The sequence below is a fragment of the Eptesicus fuscus genome, chromosome 16 (assembly GCF_027574615.1).
Source record: "Eptesicus fuscus isolate TK198812 chromosome 16, DD_ASM_mEF_20220401, whole genome shotgun sequence".
Lineage (NCBI taxonomy): Eukaryota > Metazoa > Chordata > Mammalia > Chiroptera > Vespertilionidae > Eptesicus > Eptesicus fuscus.
This window is the reverse complement of record NC_072488.1, coordinates 45385479-45403994: the sequence shown is the minus strand read 5'-3', so window position 1 is coordinate 45403994 and position 18516 is coordinate 45385479. Positions and strand designations below refer to the sequence as shown.

General features: G+C 54.7%; 1 protein-coding gene across 5 annotated transcripts; it reads left to right on the top strand.

Annotated features, from left to right (window-relative positions):
- Positions 1-1873: 1873 nt before the first annotated feature.
- Positions 1874-18453, top strand: RTKN (rhotekin). 5 transcript variants are annotated; one of them, XM_008147419.3, is made up of 13 exons: positions 3911-3957; positions 4296-4724; positions 11738-11937; positions 13646-13707; positions 13802-13855; positions 13956-14073; positions 14289-14498; positions 15251-15345; positions 15449-15555; positions 15770-15898; positions 16759-16927; positions 17094-17198; positions 17769-18453. In XM_008147419.3, the coding sequence occupies exons 2-13, from the start codon at positions 4653-4655 to the stop codon at positions 18095-18097; spliced, it is 1650 nt and encodes a 549-aa protein (XP_008145641.2). In that variant the 5' UTR covers positions 3911-3957; positions 4296-4652; the 3' UTR covers positions 18098-18453. The 5 variants fall into 5 exon arrangements, with proteins under 5 accessions (XP_028010154.2, XP_008145640.2, XP_008145641.2 ...); XM_028154353.2 differs by lacking the exons at positions 3911-3957; positions 4296-4724 and adding an exon at positions 1874-2343 and having other exon boundaries at positions 17590-17833; XM_008147418.3 differs by lacking the exons at positions 3911-3957; positions 4296-4724 and adding an exon at positions 1877-2343.
- The last annotated feature ends 63 nt before the right edge of the window (positions 18454-18516 follow it).

Genomic DNA, 18516 nt, shown 5'->3' with positions numbered 1-18516 from the left:
ATCGAGCCCACAACCAGGGCATGTGCCCTGACCAGGAATCAAACCATCGAACCGTGACCTCCTGGTTCATTGGTCGATGCTCAACCACTGAGCCATGCTGACTGGGCTATATTATTATTATTATTATTATTATTATTATTTTATTATGCAGTCATCCTGGTATAGTTAACAACAGAGTTGGTAGGAACCAGGCCCAGGATGCCAACCAGCTTACGGCTGCTGTTCTCCCAGCAGTGTAACACTTACCTGGGTGGGCTATATTATTTTTAAAAGGTAGGATTAGGAGTGTTTAAAAAACTCTGATGTGTGTTTTTATGTTGTGTGTGTGTTTTTAATTTGATAAGAGGGATAGAAACATCAATGAGAATCATTGATCAGCTGCCTCTTGCACGCCCCCTACTGGGGATAGAGCCTGCAACCCTGGCATGTGCCCTGACTGGGAATCCAACCATGACCTCCCTAGTATAGGCTGATGCTCAACCATTGAAACAAACTAGGCTCTGTGTGTTTTTAAATAAGAATTTTATTTTATTGTGTGTTTACCACCCTAAGTCAAGTCTCCTTCTGTCACCATTTATCTCCCCTTTACTCTGAAAAGATATGGACCCAGAATTTTTTTTCAACAATCTTGCTATGCTGTAGAGAGTGAAGTCAACTTGGAGGAAAGAAGATCGAGATGATGGGAAGAGATGGGATCTCTCAATACCAGGTGAATGCCTGGGTCAAGCCACATCCAAAGCCTGACCTCTTATGCCATTTTAGTTCCTTAAGGTAATAAATTTCCCCTTTTGCTGAAGTAATTTTAAGTCAGGTTTTCTAAAATAATTTATATATATAAAAGGCTAATATGCAAAGTATCCCCACAGGAGTTCGACTGGGAGACCGGGAGTTGTATTGCACGCTATGAATTGCGCTGACTACCAGGGGGCAGCCGCAGCCGCTAGGGACCCTACCCAGGCACGAATTCCGTGCACTGGGCCTCTAATATTGAATAATGTGCCGTAGCAGAGTTACGCTAACCTGAGCTCTCTAAAGCTAAAGGCAGGCATTTCTCTGGTTCCAGCCCATGTGCTATGAAGGAGCCGCACTCTCAAGTTCTCCCAGTTAAGTTCTCAAGTCCCCACGAGACGCCTCATGTGTGGTCAGCAAGTCCATTCTCTGCCCTTTCCTTCTCTCTAACCCCAGGCTCTCTGGGGGTGAGGAGGGTGCCCCCTTTTTCTGCGGAAGCAGAGAGTGGTAATCCTGTCTCAGCTGACCCAGCAAAAACCGTTGGGAGATATCCACTATGGATGCTGCTATATCCTCACCGTCTTAAGGCTCCTAAGGTCTGGGTCCAGGGAGCTGCGGTCGCTGGTGCCCCATCCAAGGGCACGAGGGTGCTGCACCTGCTCCTTTTTCTTCTTCGCTCCACTGAAGGGGCCCCTGTGTTACGCCAGGCACAATGCTGGGCATTTTACCCTCATTGTCATATGTAATTCTCATAGCAACCCGGAGATAACTACTGTGTCCCCATTGAACAGATAAGAAAACAGAAGCCCAGAAAGTTAAACGTCTGAGCCAGGGCGTCCGTTCTGAAGTGACAGAACAGGTTTCCAAGACGTGCCCCTGGACTTGTGGCCGTTAGGGATGGGAGGGTAGTTGGGAGGAAGCCTAACCGAGGAAGGCGACAAAGAAGGACTATTTGGCATGGTAGGAAGTTGAAAGGGTCTGTTGGGAAGCTGCTTACAGGTGAGATCAGGCTAGAGATGCAGTGTGCCCCGGGCGACCCACGTGGGCCGGGATTTTCCGTGCGCAAGTAGTCCGGCGCGCCAGGTGGGGGCGGCGGCGGGCGGGCGGGGCTTCCCTCGGCCCTCCCCTCGCCCAGGTGTGGCGCCCGCGACCCCGGCCGGAAGGGACTGTGCGCCCCCGCCGTGCTCCGAGGTGCTGGGTACTCGGGCCGACGGGCTGTCGCGCCAGGCCTGCTCGGGAGGGGCTGAGCTAGGTAGTTGCGAGGGCGCCCCGGAACCGGCCCCACCGAACGGGCCATCGGCGGGGGTGGAAGAGGAGGGGGCCGCGCCCTGCCCGGCCCAGGTATCGTCTCCGGGGGCGGAGTTTGGGAACCGGCCGCGGAGCTTCCCAGCGGGACCGGCGGGGCGGGCGGGCGGGCGTCGAGGGACAGAAGCCGAGGAGACCAGGCGGAGAGGGGTTCGCGCGGGGGGCGCACTGGACGGGCCAAGGCGCCCAGCCGCCAGCATGTTCTCTCGAAACCACCGGAGCCGGGTCACGGTGGCCAGGGGCTCCGCCTTGGAGATGGAGTTCAAACGCGGCCGCTTCCGACTCAGCCTCTTCAGCGACCCCCCCGAGGTGAGACCCCGCGCCCCTCCTGCCCTTCGCCTCCAGAGCTCCCGGGACCGGCCGTGCGGCCCCCGCCCGCGCGCACGCCGGAGGGGCGGGGACGCCGCCGGCCGCGTCCAAACCCGTGCTTGTTGACTTTTAAAAAATGTATTTTTATTAGTTTCAGAGAGGAAGGGGGAGAGAGAGAGAGATAGAAACATCAGTGGTGGGAGAGAATCACTGATCTGCTGCCTCCTGCACGCTCGTGGGGAGCGAGCCTGCAACCCCGGCATGTGCCCCTGACCGGAATCGAACCGGGACCCTTCAGTCGCAGGCCGGCGCTCTGTCCGCTGAGCCGAACCGGCAGGGCTGGTTGACTTTAAAAGTCCGGCGCGGACGCAGTGTCCGCAGTTCATCGGACCCGTGCCACCCCAGACTCCCTGGCCCGCTTGGGATGATCTGGCCTCTGTCCGAACGAGCTTCAGGTGATTTCAGTGTAAGGGACCCCCAGGCTTGGTTCCCAGTATGTGTCTGGCATCTCCCGGGCATCCCCGGACAAAGGGTGGTGGGCAGCTAGGTCCCAACAGCTTGGACCTTTAGCCTGGGCGCCCGCCCTTCCCCCTGGGCGCCCGCCCCCTCTCCACCCCCCTCTCCACCCCCAGTCTCCACGGTCAGCCGGGGTGGCCGCTTCGCCGGCGCACTGCCCAGTCACTCCTCTGTGCCGCTGAGTGTGTGAGTGTGTGAGTGTGTGTGTGTGTGTGTGTGTGAGTGTGTGTGTGTGTGTGTGTGTGTGTGTGTGTGTGTGTGTGTGTGTGTGAGTGTGTGTGTGTGTGAGTGTGTGTGAGTGTGTGAGTGTGAGTGTGTGTGTGTGTGTGTGTTCCCTTTGTAGTGATCGGGGAGCATTTCCCACCCCCAGACTATCAGCCCCCTTTCCTGGGGCCGGAGAGGAGCTCAGTCTCTGGTCTGACAGTTTCCTCCGGGGCCCAGCGCTCTCCACGATGCCAAGGTCTGAACCCCACTTGTAACTCCCTTAACGAGGTTTGGGAGGGGCTGCCCAAGGTCAGCTCTCCTTCACTGCTGGGCCTGGAAGAGTTAAGTGAGGGGGCCTTTCTCCCATCCCCCTCCCCCTCCCCCGCCGGGATTCCAGGCCCGGCTCCTGCCGCCCCCCCCCCCCCGCCCCCTCCCGCAGTCAGCCCCGAACAAAGGCCCTTTCACACCGGTTCCGGTGTCCCGGGCCTTCTCTGACTCCGAAGCTGGTGAACTTGGAGGAGAGGGCCCTCTTGTCGGGTCCCCCAAAAGCAACCCCGTCCCGGGCCAGCGTGGGAGAGTGAGGGGCGAGGCCCGGAGGCCCGGAGGAGGGAGGGGCCTGCGAGCTGGGGCGGCCCCGGGAGGAGCCCGGCCTTCGGGGGCTAGCGCTGAGGAGCGGGGCGGAGCCGCGGGCCGCCGGCCGCCCCGGGGTGTGTGACTCCGTGGGTCTGGGGTGGAGGGGGGAGGGGGGGGGCAAAGCTGCAGCTGGCTGGGAATCGGGGCTGGTTTCCTGTCTGGAAGGGAAGGGGCCCGCAGAGGGGAGCGGGGGCAGCAGCAGCACACAGGCACACCCCTGCCATTCTCCCTCCCTCTTCTCCCTTCTGCTGGAAAAGCGAGGTAATTGTGAGCCTAGGGTGGGTCGGGCTGGACTGGGGGCCCCCCCAAGTTGGAAGAAGTGGCCCTGGGGGATGGGCCGCATTTACCCCTTTGTCCCACTGCCTGGGCTCACTCTCCCAAGTCCTCACCTCCATTCCTCCTCTTCAGAAAGTTCCAAGCCCCTGACAAACTTCTGGACTCTGTAGAACCCACGGGAGGCGTCCCCTCCCTGCCCCCTTCCAGCTGTGCCTGCCCCTCAGGCCCTCCTGGCACACACATTCCCTGTCCACCCGCCAGGGATGTGGGCGGGGGCTGGGGAGGGACCAGAGTCCGAATGAAAGGGCCTTTTTCTTCCACAGCTGGGAGAACAGCTGCCACCAAAGCAAGACTGGACACTCTGTGCCCAGAGTCCCCTCTGCAGCTGGCCTCCCCTCCTGGGACCCCACTTTTCCTCACCTTACTTTCTTTTCCTTTCATGCCTGGCTCCCGCCAGGGCCCTGGAACAGCGGTAGGCAAGGGAAGTTTGTCACAGCAGCCAGAGGGCTCTGACAGGAGGGCAGAGGGACCGAGTGCCCTCCACCCTCTGTCCAAGAGCTGCCCACCTTTTTCAAGACCCAGGGGAGCAGTGGGAGGAGGAATTGCGGGGCAACGTGGTGCCTGCCCGCCCCTTCCCTCTGGAGGGGTTGACAAGGGAAGGGGCACTAGGGGGCACAGAGATGCAGGACAGATTGCACATCCTGGAGGACCTGAATATGCTCTACATTCGGCAGATGGCGCTCAGCCTGGAGGTAATGACCCCCACCCCCACCCCCAGTGCACCTCTTTGGCAAGCATCCCAGCCCCGGTGTCTGCCCTGCCCAACCCTCCTGGGGCTGAGTGGGGAGGGCAGGCCTGCTCAGAGTGGGAGAGGGACAGGTGGTTCTGTATCCCCTGCCTTGGGTGCTGTGTGGATCAGGCTCAGTATTGCCAATCAGAGCGTTCTGTTGCCAACAGGGTCTTGTCTTTCACACCTGCTGTGGAAGCTCTGTGGGTGGGTGTCGATGTGTGTTTTGGGGCTTGGGCCCTTTCAGGTATGGGACGAAAAGAGTTCAGTGTGATAGAGGTTTGCAGGAAGGATATGGCCTTCCTGGAGAAGGGGAAGGAGCCCTGGGGCAGGATGTAAAGATTTTGCTGACCCTGGAGATGGCAGGGAGCTATTGATTCATATAGTTATTCTTTTTTTTTAAAAATATATTTTATTGATTTTTTTACAGAGAGGAAGGGAGAGGGACAGAGAGCTAGAAACATCGATGAGAGAGAAACATTGACCAGCTGCCTCCTGCACAACCCCTACCGGGGATGTGCCCGCAACAAAGGTACATGCCCTTGACTGGAATCGAACCTGGGACCCTTCAGTCCACAGGCCAACGCTCTATCCACTGAGCCAAACCGGTTTAGGCCATATAGTTATTCTTAAACACATTTATTGAACACCTACTATATGTCAAGTTCCTTTCTAGATCATGGTATATACTTCAGTGAATCAGACAGGAAAGGTCCATTCTGCTGGGGAACAGACAGTGAACATGCAAACACGTAATCTCACAGTGAAACCATGGTGAACATAGAGATATATAAACAACATGAGGTCTAGTGAGGGTAGCATTAGATGTAGAGGTCAGGGAAGGCCTCTGTGAGCTGAGACCAGGAGGATGTGAAGATATGTGAAGACTGAAGGACGAGCTTTCTAGACAGAGGGCAAAGCAAGCGCAAAGGCCCTTAAATGGGGATGAGTTCCAGTTCGAGTGTGGCTGGAACACAGTGGTTGGGGTTGAGCTCGTGGGCAGGGGCCAGATTATGCAGGGCCTTGAAGGCCATGCCAAGGCACTTCGATTTTACTCTCACTGTGATGTTGGCCCACGGAAGGGTTTTAAGCAGAGGGATGACTCATCTAATGCGTTAACATGATGGCTGCTGAGAATAGGCTAGGCTGGGGTGGGGGTAGAAGAGGGGAAGGTTGGAGGTGGGGTAGCAGGAGACCACCAGAGAGAAGGTGGTTACAGCCTCCGGGTGGTGAACCTGGTGGAGCGGACGGAAGTGCTCGTGGTGGGGACAAGAAGGGGGTGGACTTCGAATGATAGCGGTAGATCTGGCAGGGCCTGCTGATGGATTGGACGGGAGGGGTGAGACGAAGAGAGGACTCGAGGATGATTCCTAGGCTGTGGCTGAGCAACCGGGCAGTGTGGCAGTTGACTGAAATGGGAAGAGGGAGGAATCTGTGGACATGACCACCTGGACCAGGCAGGGGTATTCTGCTGAGGAAGGTCAGAGGCAGGCCTAAAGAGTCATGATCGGAAATGGCAATTTTTTTTCATGCCACCTCTCTTGGCCCCACCCCTACTCCCTGGATCAGTGTAGACATTACCTGTCAATCAGAGCATTCTGTTTTTTTCTTTTCTTTTTTTTTAGTATATTTTTATTGATTTCAGAGAAAGGGAGAGGGAGAGAGACAGAAACATCAATGAGGAGAAAGAATCATTGATTGGCTGCCTCCTGCACAACCTCTACTAGTGATTGAGCCCATAACCTGGGCATATGCCCTGATCGGAATCGAACCGTGACCTCCTGGTTCATAGGTCAACGCTCAACCATTGAGCCACACCAGCCAGGTAATCATGGCCTCAGAATCTTTCTCAGCACAACCTTGGCATAAATTGTGCAGGTTGTTTCCTTCATAAGGGCACCGGGCAGAGTCCAGAGTCCTGACCTGGCTTGGGACTGCATCAGGAGGGGACACCTTTACCTAATTTGTTCACCTGGAGAAGGTCACCTTTTTCTCAAATGCAGAAAGGTGCCCAGTGAGCCCATTGAGATTCTGACACTACTTAGTGTCCTGTCTTGGCACAGGAAATAAACCTGTTTGCCATCCCTAGTCCTCTGCAATGCCCATGTTTCTAGTTACATGTGGCTATTTAAAATTATAATTTAATTAAAATGAAATACATAAAAGGTTTAGTTCCTTAGTTGCTCTAGCCACATTTCAAGTGCTAGATGACTATTGAATATTACCGTCATTGCAGGAGATTTTATTGCTCAGAGCTGGTCCAGATGTTAAAATGTTTCAATTCTGACCTCCCCTACCCCCACCATGTAATTTTTCTTCCTGTGAGGCCTGCCCAAGTTCTGGAACAGAGGAGGAGGCTTAGATTTCACTTTTGCCCCCTCTCCTTCAGCCTGTGCTGTGTTCTTTCTCCATGAAACTCAGCAGTACCCCTACCAAGGGAGACCCATTGTGTTGTTTGTTTGTTTATTTTTTTAAATGTATTTTCTCTTATGATTTTCTTTCTTTTTTAAAAAATATATTTTTATTGATTTCAGAGAGGGAGGGAGAGAGAGAGAGAAATATTAATGATGAGAGAGAATCACCGGCTGCCTCCTGGGCATGTTCCCTGACTGGGAATCGAACCATGACCGTGACCTCCTGGTTCATAGGTCCACTCTCAACCACTTAGCTACACCAGCCAGGCCCATTGATGTTTGAGGGATTGGCAAGAGAGGTAGTCATGGCAGAATAAAGCCAAGACAGCTTTCTGGAAGAGGTAATGTAAGTAAAGGGGAGGTGGGAATGAGAGGAAGGTGGTCTTCATGTCTTCAAACATGTGCTGAGCCCACCCTGGTTGGTGTGGCTCAGTTGATTGAGTGTCCTCCAGAGCACCAGGAGGTTGCTGGTTCCATTCACAGAGGGCGCACATGCCCCCTGCAGCTGGATCCCTGTAGGGGATGTGCAGGAGGCAGCCTACTGAAGCACATCCATGTTTCTCTCTCTTCCTCTCTCCCTAAAAATAAATTTAAAAATATACTTAAAAAATATATGTGTTGGGCCCAGGTAGAGGTTAAACTTTCCCACTTAATCCTCAAACGATGCGAAGAAGGAGTTGGAATAACCCCTGTTTACAAACTGGGGCTATAGAGGTTATGTTCTCATAGCTAGTCAAGTTCCTGAGTGATGAGCCCTGTGGAGGTTCTGAAGGGAACAGAAGGTGAAGCAGAGCAGGAAGTCAGGGACAGAAGGGGGGTGGTGGGGGAGGGGACAGGAAAGGATGTCCCTGGAGGGCCTAATGTGTGTTGGGGCTTCTGCTCATTACTCATCCTCCTTCATCCCTTGGGGCCTGACCCAGGTCCAGTTGACATCCATCTCTGAGCTCTTTCTCTGGAGAATCTGGTGAAAAGGCTGCCTCCCTGGGGAGAGAGTGTGTGTGTGTGTGTGTGTGTGTGTGTGGGTGGGGAGGGGGCGACAAAAAGCCATCCCTGGGGTGGGTGGGGAGGTGGGCGCAAGCACAGGGCTCTAGAAACTGCGCCAGGATTCCTGAGATGCTCTGTCCAGAGGTGGGAGCCGGGATCTCTAGGCCGTGGGAAATTGGATCTGGGACTGGAGGGCGGTGGGCAGACCGCAGCAGGGGTGTCTGGGTCCCTAGGGTCATCTGGGCTGGGCCCAGGGACTTCTGCGGCCTGTTATTCCAATGTACACACTAGACTCTCCCTCCCGCCTCCCCAGGCAAGGGGTCACCTTGGAGGGCAACTGCGCCGCCAGGGGCCTCCCGCAGCTCCAGCGAGTGCTGTGGCCCCAGGCCCTTTCCAGGACAAGGGGCGCTCTCGGAGGTGGAAGTTCAGTAGCACCCGACTGGCTCTCTGGCTCTCGACTGGCTCTCCATGGCCCCGCCACTGGGAGCCCGGGAGCCCAGAGTTTAGCCCGGGAGCCCCTCAGCCGCTCTCGCGGAGGTTGGGAGCTGATGTCACCGGTGCCCTGAGCGCCGCGGGCGGGCGGGCGGGGCCTCTGAGTGGGCACCCAGACGCCGGACGGTGCAGCCGGCTCCAGACCAGCGCGCTGCGGGCGGGGCCTCTGAGTGGGCACCCAGACGCCGGACGGTGCAGCCGGCTCCAGACCAGCGCGCTGCCTGTGGCTGCGTGGCAGGCGCAATGGCCAGGGCTAGGGAAGGATCCGTGAGTGCTGGGGCTGGGATGCAGAGGCCAGCCCGGAGGGGCCTTGAGGATGCCTGTCTGTTTCCTCCTCCCCTCCCCCCCACCCCGCCCCTGCTCATACCCATGTGGGGTGTTTGTGGAAGAAGCTGGATGCAGAATGGGATGGGGCTTGGCAAGCAGGGAAGCTTAGCAGAGGTGGACCATGGTGCAGACAGACCTAGCGGGGTTTGGGGGAGCTGTGTAGTCTCGGAGAGCTTCCTGATGGAAGAGGCTTTGGGACCGGGTTGGCTTGTTTCTGATGGGGCAGGAAGGGAAACATGGATAGTGCTGAGGTAAGGGGTGATGAGAGTCTGGCCTTACACAGCGGTCCAGGGTCTAGTGAAGGAAGAATTTTCAGGGAGGCCAGACAAGGCTTTTGGAAGCAGGAATTTAGGGTATTCAGGTCTTGGAGGCTTGAAGGCTGGAGCCACCAGGGACAAGCAGGAGCACAGGGTGTGGAAGAGAGCTGGTGGGAGGGAGAAGACAGGTTTGGGGTGGTCACGTTTCACCAATCTTCCAACCCAATGCCGCCATCAGCTTGCCTCCTGAACGGACTGACCTATACTTGTACTGGGGTTAGTCTTCCACCTTCTCCGGAAACCTTCCTATCACAGCCAGAAGCAACCAGGGTCTATTTTCTGTGAGCATGTTTATGCATGACGTAGCATTTATGGAGCAGCCATTAATGTCTGCATCTCTCACCTCCCAGCTGGATTTTAAATGGAGCCTTGGACAGCACAAGGCCACGCCAGTGTTTGTTGGGTGAATGCTGCTGCTGCAGAAGTAGCATCATTAAAATCTGCATCCCCCCCATTCACTGTACCATGTGCTGGGCACTGTGCCAGTGCTTTACCTTCCTGTCTCACTGAATCCCCACAACCCCAGGATGTGGGAGCTGTTTCCACCCTCATTTTACAGATGGGGAAACCAAGCCTCAGGGAGGTTAATTAAATTGCCCAGTGCTTTTTCAGTAAGTTTTTTTCCCAGCGTCTTAAGCCTGGCAGGGCTGTGACTCAGGCTCAGGGTTATCTTGTGTCAAACTGGTGCTCCCCTCCTCTGCTCCGTGCCAAGACCTCCAGGGCTCCTTTCTGAGGGAAGAAGGTTTCCTGAGAATCCTGGAGCCTCGCCCAGTACCCCCACTCTGGCCCTATGCACAGCCTGCTCAGCCCCTCTCTCCTGACCTCCTGCTTCACCTGCCTTCCCAGCCCCATTCCTTGCCTCTGTCCTCACCTTCTAAGCTCAGAGTGCCAGCAGGTGGCAGAACCCCTAATTTGGGGTGTGTATGGGGTGAACTCTGTAGGGGGTATGCTCCTTCTCCACTGATCCCTTGCCAAGTAGATGATCCCCTCCCCCATAACGTGAGTCTTTGGGGTAACCCAGGATGGCCTTTACTGTCTGTGTCCATTCCCTTTAGTTGGTGGTTTTCAGCCCTAGCTATACCTTAAAATCACTTGGGGGAATTGTCAAAAAAAAATGTGCATGCCCCACTCTTAAAGATTCTTATTCTGCAAGTCTGGTACTTTATTTTTTTTAAGATTTAATTTTTTAAAAAGGCAATAATTTCCAATAGTATAATAGTAAAGAAGGGTACATATGAATAAAGTATCATAAACCTGTTTTCCATTCCTCGCTCCCAGCCCTGCAACCACTACTATTTTATGCATCTCTATGTCTACGCATGTATATTTAGTACACAAATGGTAGCATGCTATAATGTTCTACTTTCTCACTTCATATACAGGGTGTCCCCAAGAAAATGTATACACATTTTAACAGCTGATAGCTCAATTTTGAAAATGAAATGTATTTTAAGAAACACTGCCTTTATTATTATTCAAAGTGTATGTACACACTTTTGGGGGACAATCCTATATTTTGAAGATTGTTTCATTTATCTGCACACTCTTTTTTTTTTTTTGCACACTCTTTTTTTCCCCCAATTTTTTTATTAAGGTATTATATGTGTACATATCTTATCATTGCCACCCCCTACCCCACTCCCATATATGCCCTCACCCCCCAGAGTTTTGCATCCGTTGGTTATGTTTATATGCATGCATACAAGTCCTTTGATTGATCTCTTATCTCCCCCACCTCTCCCTAACTTTCCCCCTGTAATTTGACAGTCTGTTTGATGCTTTATTGTCTCTGTATCTGTCTTTTTGTTCAAGTTTATAATGTTCTGCACACTCTTAATGTCTGCAATATTCCATGGTAGGGATGTGCTGTAACTTATTTATTTTTACCTATCCCATTTTTTAATTTGTCAATTACTGTTGACATTCCATATTATTTTATATTAGTCTTATATGTACGGCATAGTGATTAGACATATAATTATGAAGTACTCCCGTCCCCCCACTCCACTTCCCACCTCCATAAGTCTAGTGTGTTATAACTTATTTAACAAATGCCCTGTTGAAGGACTTTTAATCTTCGTGTTTTAAAACAGTGCTGCAGTGGATATGACTTTGCCCACATGTATAACGATAAACTCCTAGATATTGGATAGCTGGATCAAAGGATGTGAATTTGTAGTTTTCATAGGTTTTTCCAACTGTGCTCAAAAGATGCTGAAGAAATGTATACTCCCCCCTTCAAAGGCATGCGGGCATCTGTATTTTCACAAAGCTGCTCTGATTATTCTTGGACAGCTGAGGTGGAGATTCAACCCTTGCCCGTGAGGGACCTGAAACGTAACTCTGTCAGTTTCTCCTGGGCCCAAGCTCCACTTGGGGGCTAGAGGATGCTTCCGCCCGCTCCCTGACTGACATGTTCTCATCCTTCTCCCCACTCGGGCTAGGACACAGAGTTGCAGAGAAAGCTGGACCACGAGATCCGGATGAGGGAAGGGGCCTGCAAGCTGCTGGCAGCCTGCTCCCAGCGTGAGCAGACTCTGGAGGCCACCAAGAGCCTGCTGGTGTGCAACAGCCGCATCCTCAGCTACATGGGCGAGCTGCAGCGGCGCAAGGAGGCGCAGGTGCTGGGGAAGACCGGCCCGCGGTGAGCAAGGGGGAGGCGCGGCCTCCTGAGGGGTAGTGGTACAGCGTGTGTGCGTGTGTGTGTGTGTGTGTGTGTGTGTGTGTGTGTGTATGGAGTGTGGACTCCCCTGAAGCTGACCTCTTCACGGCAGGCCTGGCAGACACCTTGATGTTTCACCACTGCCATGTGCTGCCCAGAGGTGCGCTAGGGAGAAGCTGGAGCTGGACTCAGGAAAGCCAGGGTTTTGGGTGAGAGGGTGGCAGTCTGAAGGGTAGTAATGCAAAAACACTAATTTGCTAAGCCCTGCCTGTGATCTGATGAGGTTGGCTGGCTGGCTGGCTGGCTTCTGGAAAGCCAATTTTCTCAGTCAGTTCACCAAATGGCCAATTTGCCACAACCTGATGACAGTTTATTGTACCTGGAGTTCACCATCAGAGGCAGAGGTTGGGAAAGGAAATAATAAAAAAATCATTGAAGGGAAAGCCTGTCCCTTCACATAAATAAGATTGTGCTTTCCAGAAGGGCTCAGCTTCTTTCTGGATGTGAGACACAAGCTAGACTAACATTGGACTCTGCTGATCTGAGAAATCTGTAGTGAAATGGTTGAGGTGATGCTCTAGTAAAACTAAAATGTTTGAGAAAATATTTGGCAAGTTGATCATTCCAAGAATTGGCCATTTTTTGTAAGTTGGTCATTTGTAAAATTGGCTTCTGGCAAAGTAATTTTGAGTGGGAGAAGGCCCCAGCTCAGCTATGCAGGCTGACACAAGGAGAGGTTGCCAGGAGCTCACCCAGGAAGCCGCAGGGAGGGCAGAAAACCCGCTCTACGCCTGTCCCGTAGGGCAAGCAGGCAGGGGGACCGCTTCTACTGTGAGTTTGCTGTCTCCTGAGAGGCAGCCGTCACTAGTCTCTGCCCTGCTCACAGGGCCTAGTGTGACTGGAGGTACACCCCGAGTCCCTGACAGCTAACCACATCAACGTTAGTGCCACGTAATTGAGCTTAAGGCCCGACTAAGTCACTGATTAGTTACATCACTGGCATTATGCATGAGTGTGGGTATTACTAATTGCCTTCATCACCTTAGGGGGACATCCTCAGTGAGTCCTGATGATGGGCGGGGAGGTGAGAAAGGCCGGGTGTCCAGGACCCTACAGTGGGGCACTGGGAAGGCACAGCCAGGAGGGTAAAGGAGAACTCCAAACCGAGGGGAAGGAGAGAGGTTTGTGGTAAACAGAACACAAATGTTCCCTACTTGGGTTTTTTTCCTTACATAAAACACTGGTCAGCTTGATTTTCCAACTGACCCAGTGCCCTCCTATATCTAAGAAAGATGAGATGAGATGGTGGAGATGACTAGCCTCCCTCATTGTTAAAAGGAAAGCCTGGGGTTTAGTGGAGAAGAGCCCTTAAAAGGGAGTCTCTCTGTGGACCCCTGTCCCCTCAAGCCCCACTGGTCCCTGGCAGGGTCTGGGGAGGTAGTCAGGGCGGTGCTTGGAGCAGGGAGCCCAGAGCTTGTACTGTGTGTGAGCTAGTGTGCCTCTAGTGTCCCCAGCACCCCCCCCCCCCCCCCCCCGGGCTCAGTCGACAACTCAGTCCCTCAGCCCTGCAATGTCAGCCTGGCTGGGGCTGCCCGGGCTGGGCATGGTGGGTGTTCCTAGAGTCCTTGGGAACCGGAGCCAGGGGAGTAGCGTGAGAAGGCCGGACTGGGACATTGTGATTTGCCCACAGGCCTTCTGACGGCGGGCTGCTGGCTGAGCGCTCCCCCTGCCGAGGCCGCGTCTGCATCTCCGGTAAGAAGCACAGCTACCCCAGCCCTGGCGCTCCCTGCTCGGCCACGAGGTCTCCTGCCCCTTCAACATCTGTTCTTATCCCTCTGCCCCTTAGACCTCCGGATTCCACTCATGTGGAAGGACACAGAATATTTCAAGAACAAAGGCGGTGAGTGTCACACACACTGGGACACATTTAGGGGAGTGGCCCTGAGGTTGGAAGCTTCTGTGTGGCACTTTTTTCCAAACCAGTTGTCCTCTGTCCCCAGATCTGCACCGCTGGGCTGTGTTCCTGCTGTTGCAGCTGGGGGAGGACATTCAGGACACAGAGATGATCCTGGTGGACAGGACCCTCACGGACATCTCCTTTCAGAACCATCTGCTCTTGTGAGTACCTCATCTGTGTGGCTCTCCTCTCTCCCCTCTGCCCAGTGCTCTGGTGAGGTAGCTACAGAGCGGGGAGGAGAGGGAGGAAGGGAGATGGGCCTTCCCAGTGGAGCTGTCCTGAACTCATACCACATCCATCCTTCCCCCACCCCTCCCTCGTGCCTCCCTGGACTTCCCCAGGACCATCCTCCTCTCTTCTCCCCACATTCCTATAGCACCGAGGCAGGGCCAGACTTCAAGCTGCGGCTGGAGCTGTATGGGGCCTGCATGGAAGAGGAGGGGGCCCTGGCTGGGGCCCCCAAGAGGCTTGCCACCAAGCTCAGCAGCTCCCTGGGTCGCTCCTCTGGGAGGCGTGTCAGGGCATCGCTGGAGAGTGCTGGGGGTTCGGGGAGTAGTCCAGTCCTGCTCCCCACCCCGGCTGTGGGGTAAGGCCATCCATTCCCCCGCTGCCCTCACATGCCTATCCTGGCCACAGGTGACCTCTGAGCAGTGGGCAGCTTGCAGAACCTACTCTGCACTGCAGCCAGGATGTACAGACAGACACAGATGAGCAGTGGCCACATGGGAGGCACTCAGAGCTAGACCCAAGCCAACTGATAACCAATAGGAGGGCAGGGAGAGCTAGGCTCTAGGTCCTCACTTTTTTTTTTTTTCTGCAGCAGAGGCATTCATATGGGTAGAACAGAGTGCCCTGGTTGGAGGAGGGTAGCCTGGCTCTGTGGCGGTGCCTCCAGGAGTCTGGAAGCACCGTGTGGAATCCTGGGCCCCAGAGGAGCAATGTGGGAACATCTAGAGTAATACACAGAATGCTGATTTTGGAGACATACCCGGGTTCAAACTCCAGCTCCACCACCTACCTATGGGCTATAGATTATGGGCACATTTTTTAACCTCTATGCCTCAAGCTGCCTAATCTATTAACAAACGCATGCCACCCGCCTCCCGGGGCTGTGGTGGGAATACGGTAGGATAACACATATAAAAAGCACAGGACCTGGCGCTTAGCAGGAGCGCAGTGAATGCCCGTTCCCCACTCCCGTGGGGAAGGCAAGCTAGTTTTCTGTGTGGCTCTCTGCACAACGGGGCAGACCTGCTCAGCACTATAGCTCCTGCCATCTAACGGGGCCCTCGCGTGCTCCTCACCTGGCTGAGGCCCACTTCTCTGCCTGTCCTGCAGGGGTCCTCGTTACCACCTCTTGGCTCACACCACGCTCACCCTGGCAGCAGTGCAAGATGGGTTCCGCACACATGACCTCACTCTCGCCAGCCATGGTGAGTTTGTGTGTGGGGGGAGCACGCTGGATGGTGAGGAGAGGGGCCTTTGGATGGTCCCCTTCTCATTCCCCACCCGCTCTCTGCACTTCCTCTCTCCCAGAGGAGCACCCTGCCTGGCTGCCCCTTTATGGCAGTGTGTGTTGCCGCCTGGTGGCTCAGCCTCTCTGCATGACTCAGCCTACTGCAAGTGGCTCCCTCAGGGTGCAGGTGAGGGCCCCTGAGGAGTGGAAGGGAGCAAGGAGAAGGCAGCGGAGAGCTGGGTCACCTGGGAATTAGCACTACTGAAAAATCAAGGTCTGGGTGGAAGGAGGGGCATGGCAAGACAGGACGGGGGCAGAAAGGGGCAGATTCTAGATGGAGGGCTGGGAAGAAGGGCGTTGGGAGGTGTGATTCCCCCAGGAAACCTTGAGTATCTATGCAGCAAGCTGGGGAGCGGCCGGACTGGGCACGAGTGCACGGAATCCTGAAAGGCACAAACCTCTTCTGTTACCGGCAACCTGAGGATGCAGATACTGGGAAAGAGCCGCTGTTTACTATTGCGATCAACAAGGTGATGGGTCCCCTGATGGTCAAGCCACCAGGTGCTACGGCCTGGAGCCTCCCCTTCAGGTCCTACCAGGGTGGGTACAGACCTTAGAAAGATCAAAGTCTTCTGGGCCTCACAGCACCACCCAGCTCCAGGGCCAAGAATGATGAGGGGACCATTCTCCCCGACCAGCAGCACTGGAAAAGGCTTGTCCCTTCTAGTTACCAGCCTCAGCCAATCCTCAGAGAGGGTTCTATAACCAGTTCAGGATTTTTCATCCACCTTCCATCTTCCCTCTCAGATTCTAATTTGCAGCTACTCCATCCTTTCCTGGTTTCCTCTCCTAGGCCAGGCCCAGTGCCCCCTCTGTTCAGCCCTTTTGTTAGCTTTCCTGCTGACATTTATGGAGGAAGCAGTGAGGGACATTAGGCCTCTGTGCCTTCCTCTGCCCACCCTTTTCCCGTCTTTATATGCCTCTATCCCTGACTGAAGACCATCTGTCTCATCCCCAATCCTTTCCTGCCATTCTTTCCCACTCAGCTCAGTAGGAGGCAAATGAGAGGGCTTGGTGAGCTCCCCACACGCTCCTTTCTTTTTTAACATATATTTATTGATTTCAGAGAGGGAGGGAGAAACATCAGTGAGGAGAGAATCATTGATCAGCTGCCTCCTGCACACCCCCTACTGGGGATCAAGCCCGTATATACCCTTGACTGGAATTGAACCCGGGACCCTTCAGTCTGCAGGCCTAGGCTCTATCCACTGAGCCAAACCCGTTAGGGCAAGCTCCTCTCTCTAAGGCAGGATGATCAAGCCCGCTAAAGTCACTGCTGACCTCTGTAGCCAACGTGGAGGTGGAAGCGGACACCTTTTTTCTCCTGCAGGATACTCGAGTCCAGGCAGGGGAGCTGGACCAGACCACAGGCCGGCCCTTCACTCTGAGCATCAGTAACCAATATGGGGAGGACAAGGTGACACACATCCTTCAGGCAGAGAGTCGGGGAGCCCTGCAGAGCTGGATGGAGGCTCTGTGGCAGCTTTTCTTCGACATGAGTAAGAGTAGGGGGCTGGATTGACTTTGGGGAGGAACTGGTGTTTGTTATTTCTTACCATAGGCCTCTGTCTCAAGAGTATGTGGAAGGAAATGTAGCAGGGGAGAGGGTAGCCTGGCCCTCTCAGTCCTCTCCCTCTCCACCCCCAATCAGTGTTCTCCCTTCAGGCCAGTGGAAGCAGTGCTGTGATGAAATCATGAAAATTGAAACCCCGGCTCCCCGGAAACCACCCCAAGCACTGGCCAAGCAGAGGTCCTTGTACCATGAGATGGGTGAGTGAGAGTACGCTCCGGGAACTGATGGGAAGTGGGCTGGAGGCTTCAGGGGAACCCAGATCATGGACACAGACAGAAGGTACTTTGGGCCGAGGCAGAGCTCTGGGACTCAAGTCCCAGTGAGTCCTGTTGTGTCCCTTTCTTTCCTCTGACCTTCTTAGAACCACTCCCACCAAAGTTCAAAACCAAACCCCAAAGAACCAGATTCATTTCATGGATTTCCTTCCTAATTTCTTCTTCTTTTGTTTCCCTTTCTGCATGCGGATTCCTATCTCTTCCTCTGGCCTTTACTCGCCTGGCACTGCTTTCATTTTCCTTCTCTCTCTTGATATCTTCACCCACGTCCCCCCTCCCAATCTGTGTCCACCCTGCATGCTGTATCCCATAGTCTTATCAGAGCCTGGAGCTCCAGGGGGCCCAGGTGAGGGGCTGCTCCTGCAGGATAATGCAATCTCGGCTGAGATCCGGGCCTTGCTTTCCTCCTATTACAGTGACAGGTGATGGTCAGGGCTGGGTAGACCTAAGCTCTGACTAGCCCCCTCCCCTAACCCCTTCCTGGTGCCACAGCTATTGAGCCTCTGGATGACATCGCAGCAGTGACAGACATCCTGGCCCAGCGGGAGGGCGTGAGGCTGGAGACGGCCCCACCCTGGCTAGCCATGTTTACAGACCAGCCTGCCCTGCCTCGCCCCTGCTCGCCTGCCTCAGTGGCCCCAGCTCGGACCCACCCCCTGCCCTGGGGGCGCCCCAGAACATTCTCCCTGGACGCTGTGCCCCCAGACCACTCCTCTGAGGCTCCCCGCTTGGTTGCCCCTCTCCCCCCGCACCGATCCCCACGTTCTAGAGGCCTCTGCCGCAAAGGCTCGCCCCGCACTTGGCTCCAGTCTCCGGTGTGAGAACGGTGCTGGCAACAGGATCTGGCCAGGAGAGGAGAGGACCTGTGCGCACTGGGCTCTGGAGACGGTGCTGCCTGCAGCAGGTTGGCCAGCTTGGCCTCCCGTCCTCAGCTGGACTGGGGGTAGGTTGGGGATGGGGAGCCGAAGCCCCTCTTCAGCTACGGTTGTCATGGTGCTGAGGGACTCACTCCCGGGGCCGGCTGGGACCCCCTAAACCCTTCCTGGGAGAAAACTGGAACCAACCCTGCCCTACCTCCTGCACTAACCAGCTTTGAGGATGGCACTGGAGAGCGCTGGGAGGGAACACACCTTCCTTGTGACTCCTTCATCAACCATTAAAATTATTTAACAGCAGACTTCAGCCTTCACCTGGTTCGTGACATCAGGCTGCCTCTCTGCTTGGCCTGGACCTGCCCCGT

Bases quoted from the DNA above. Each gene is read 5' to 3' on its own strand.
- RTKN (XM_008147418.3), top strand. From the start codon at position 2,233: ATGTTCTCTCGAAACCACCGGAGCCGGGTCACGGTGGCCAGGGGCTCC. The intron at 11,938-13,645 runs GTGAGCAAGGGG...ATTTGCCCACAG, and splicing joins CTGGGGAAGACCGGCCCGCG to GCCTTCTGACGGCGGGCTGC. The intron at 15,346-15,448 runs GTGAGTTTGTGT...CCTCTCTCCCAG, and splicing joins CCTCACTCTCGCCAGCCATG to AGGAGCACCCTGCCTGGCTG.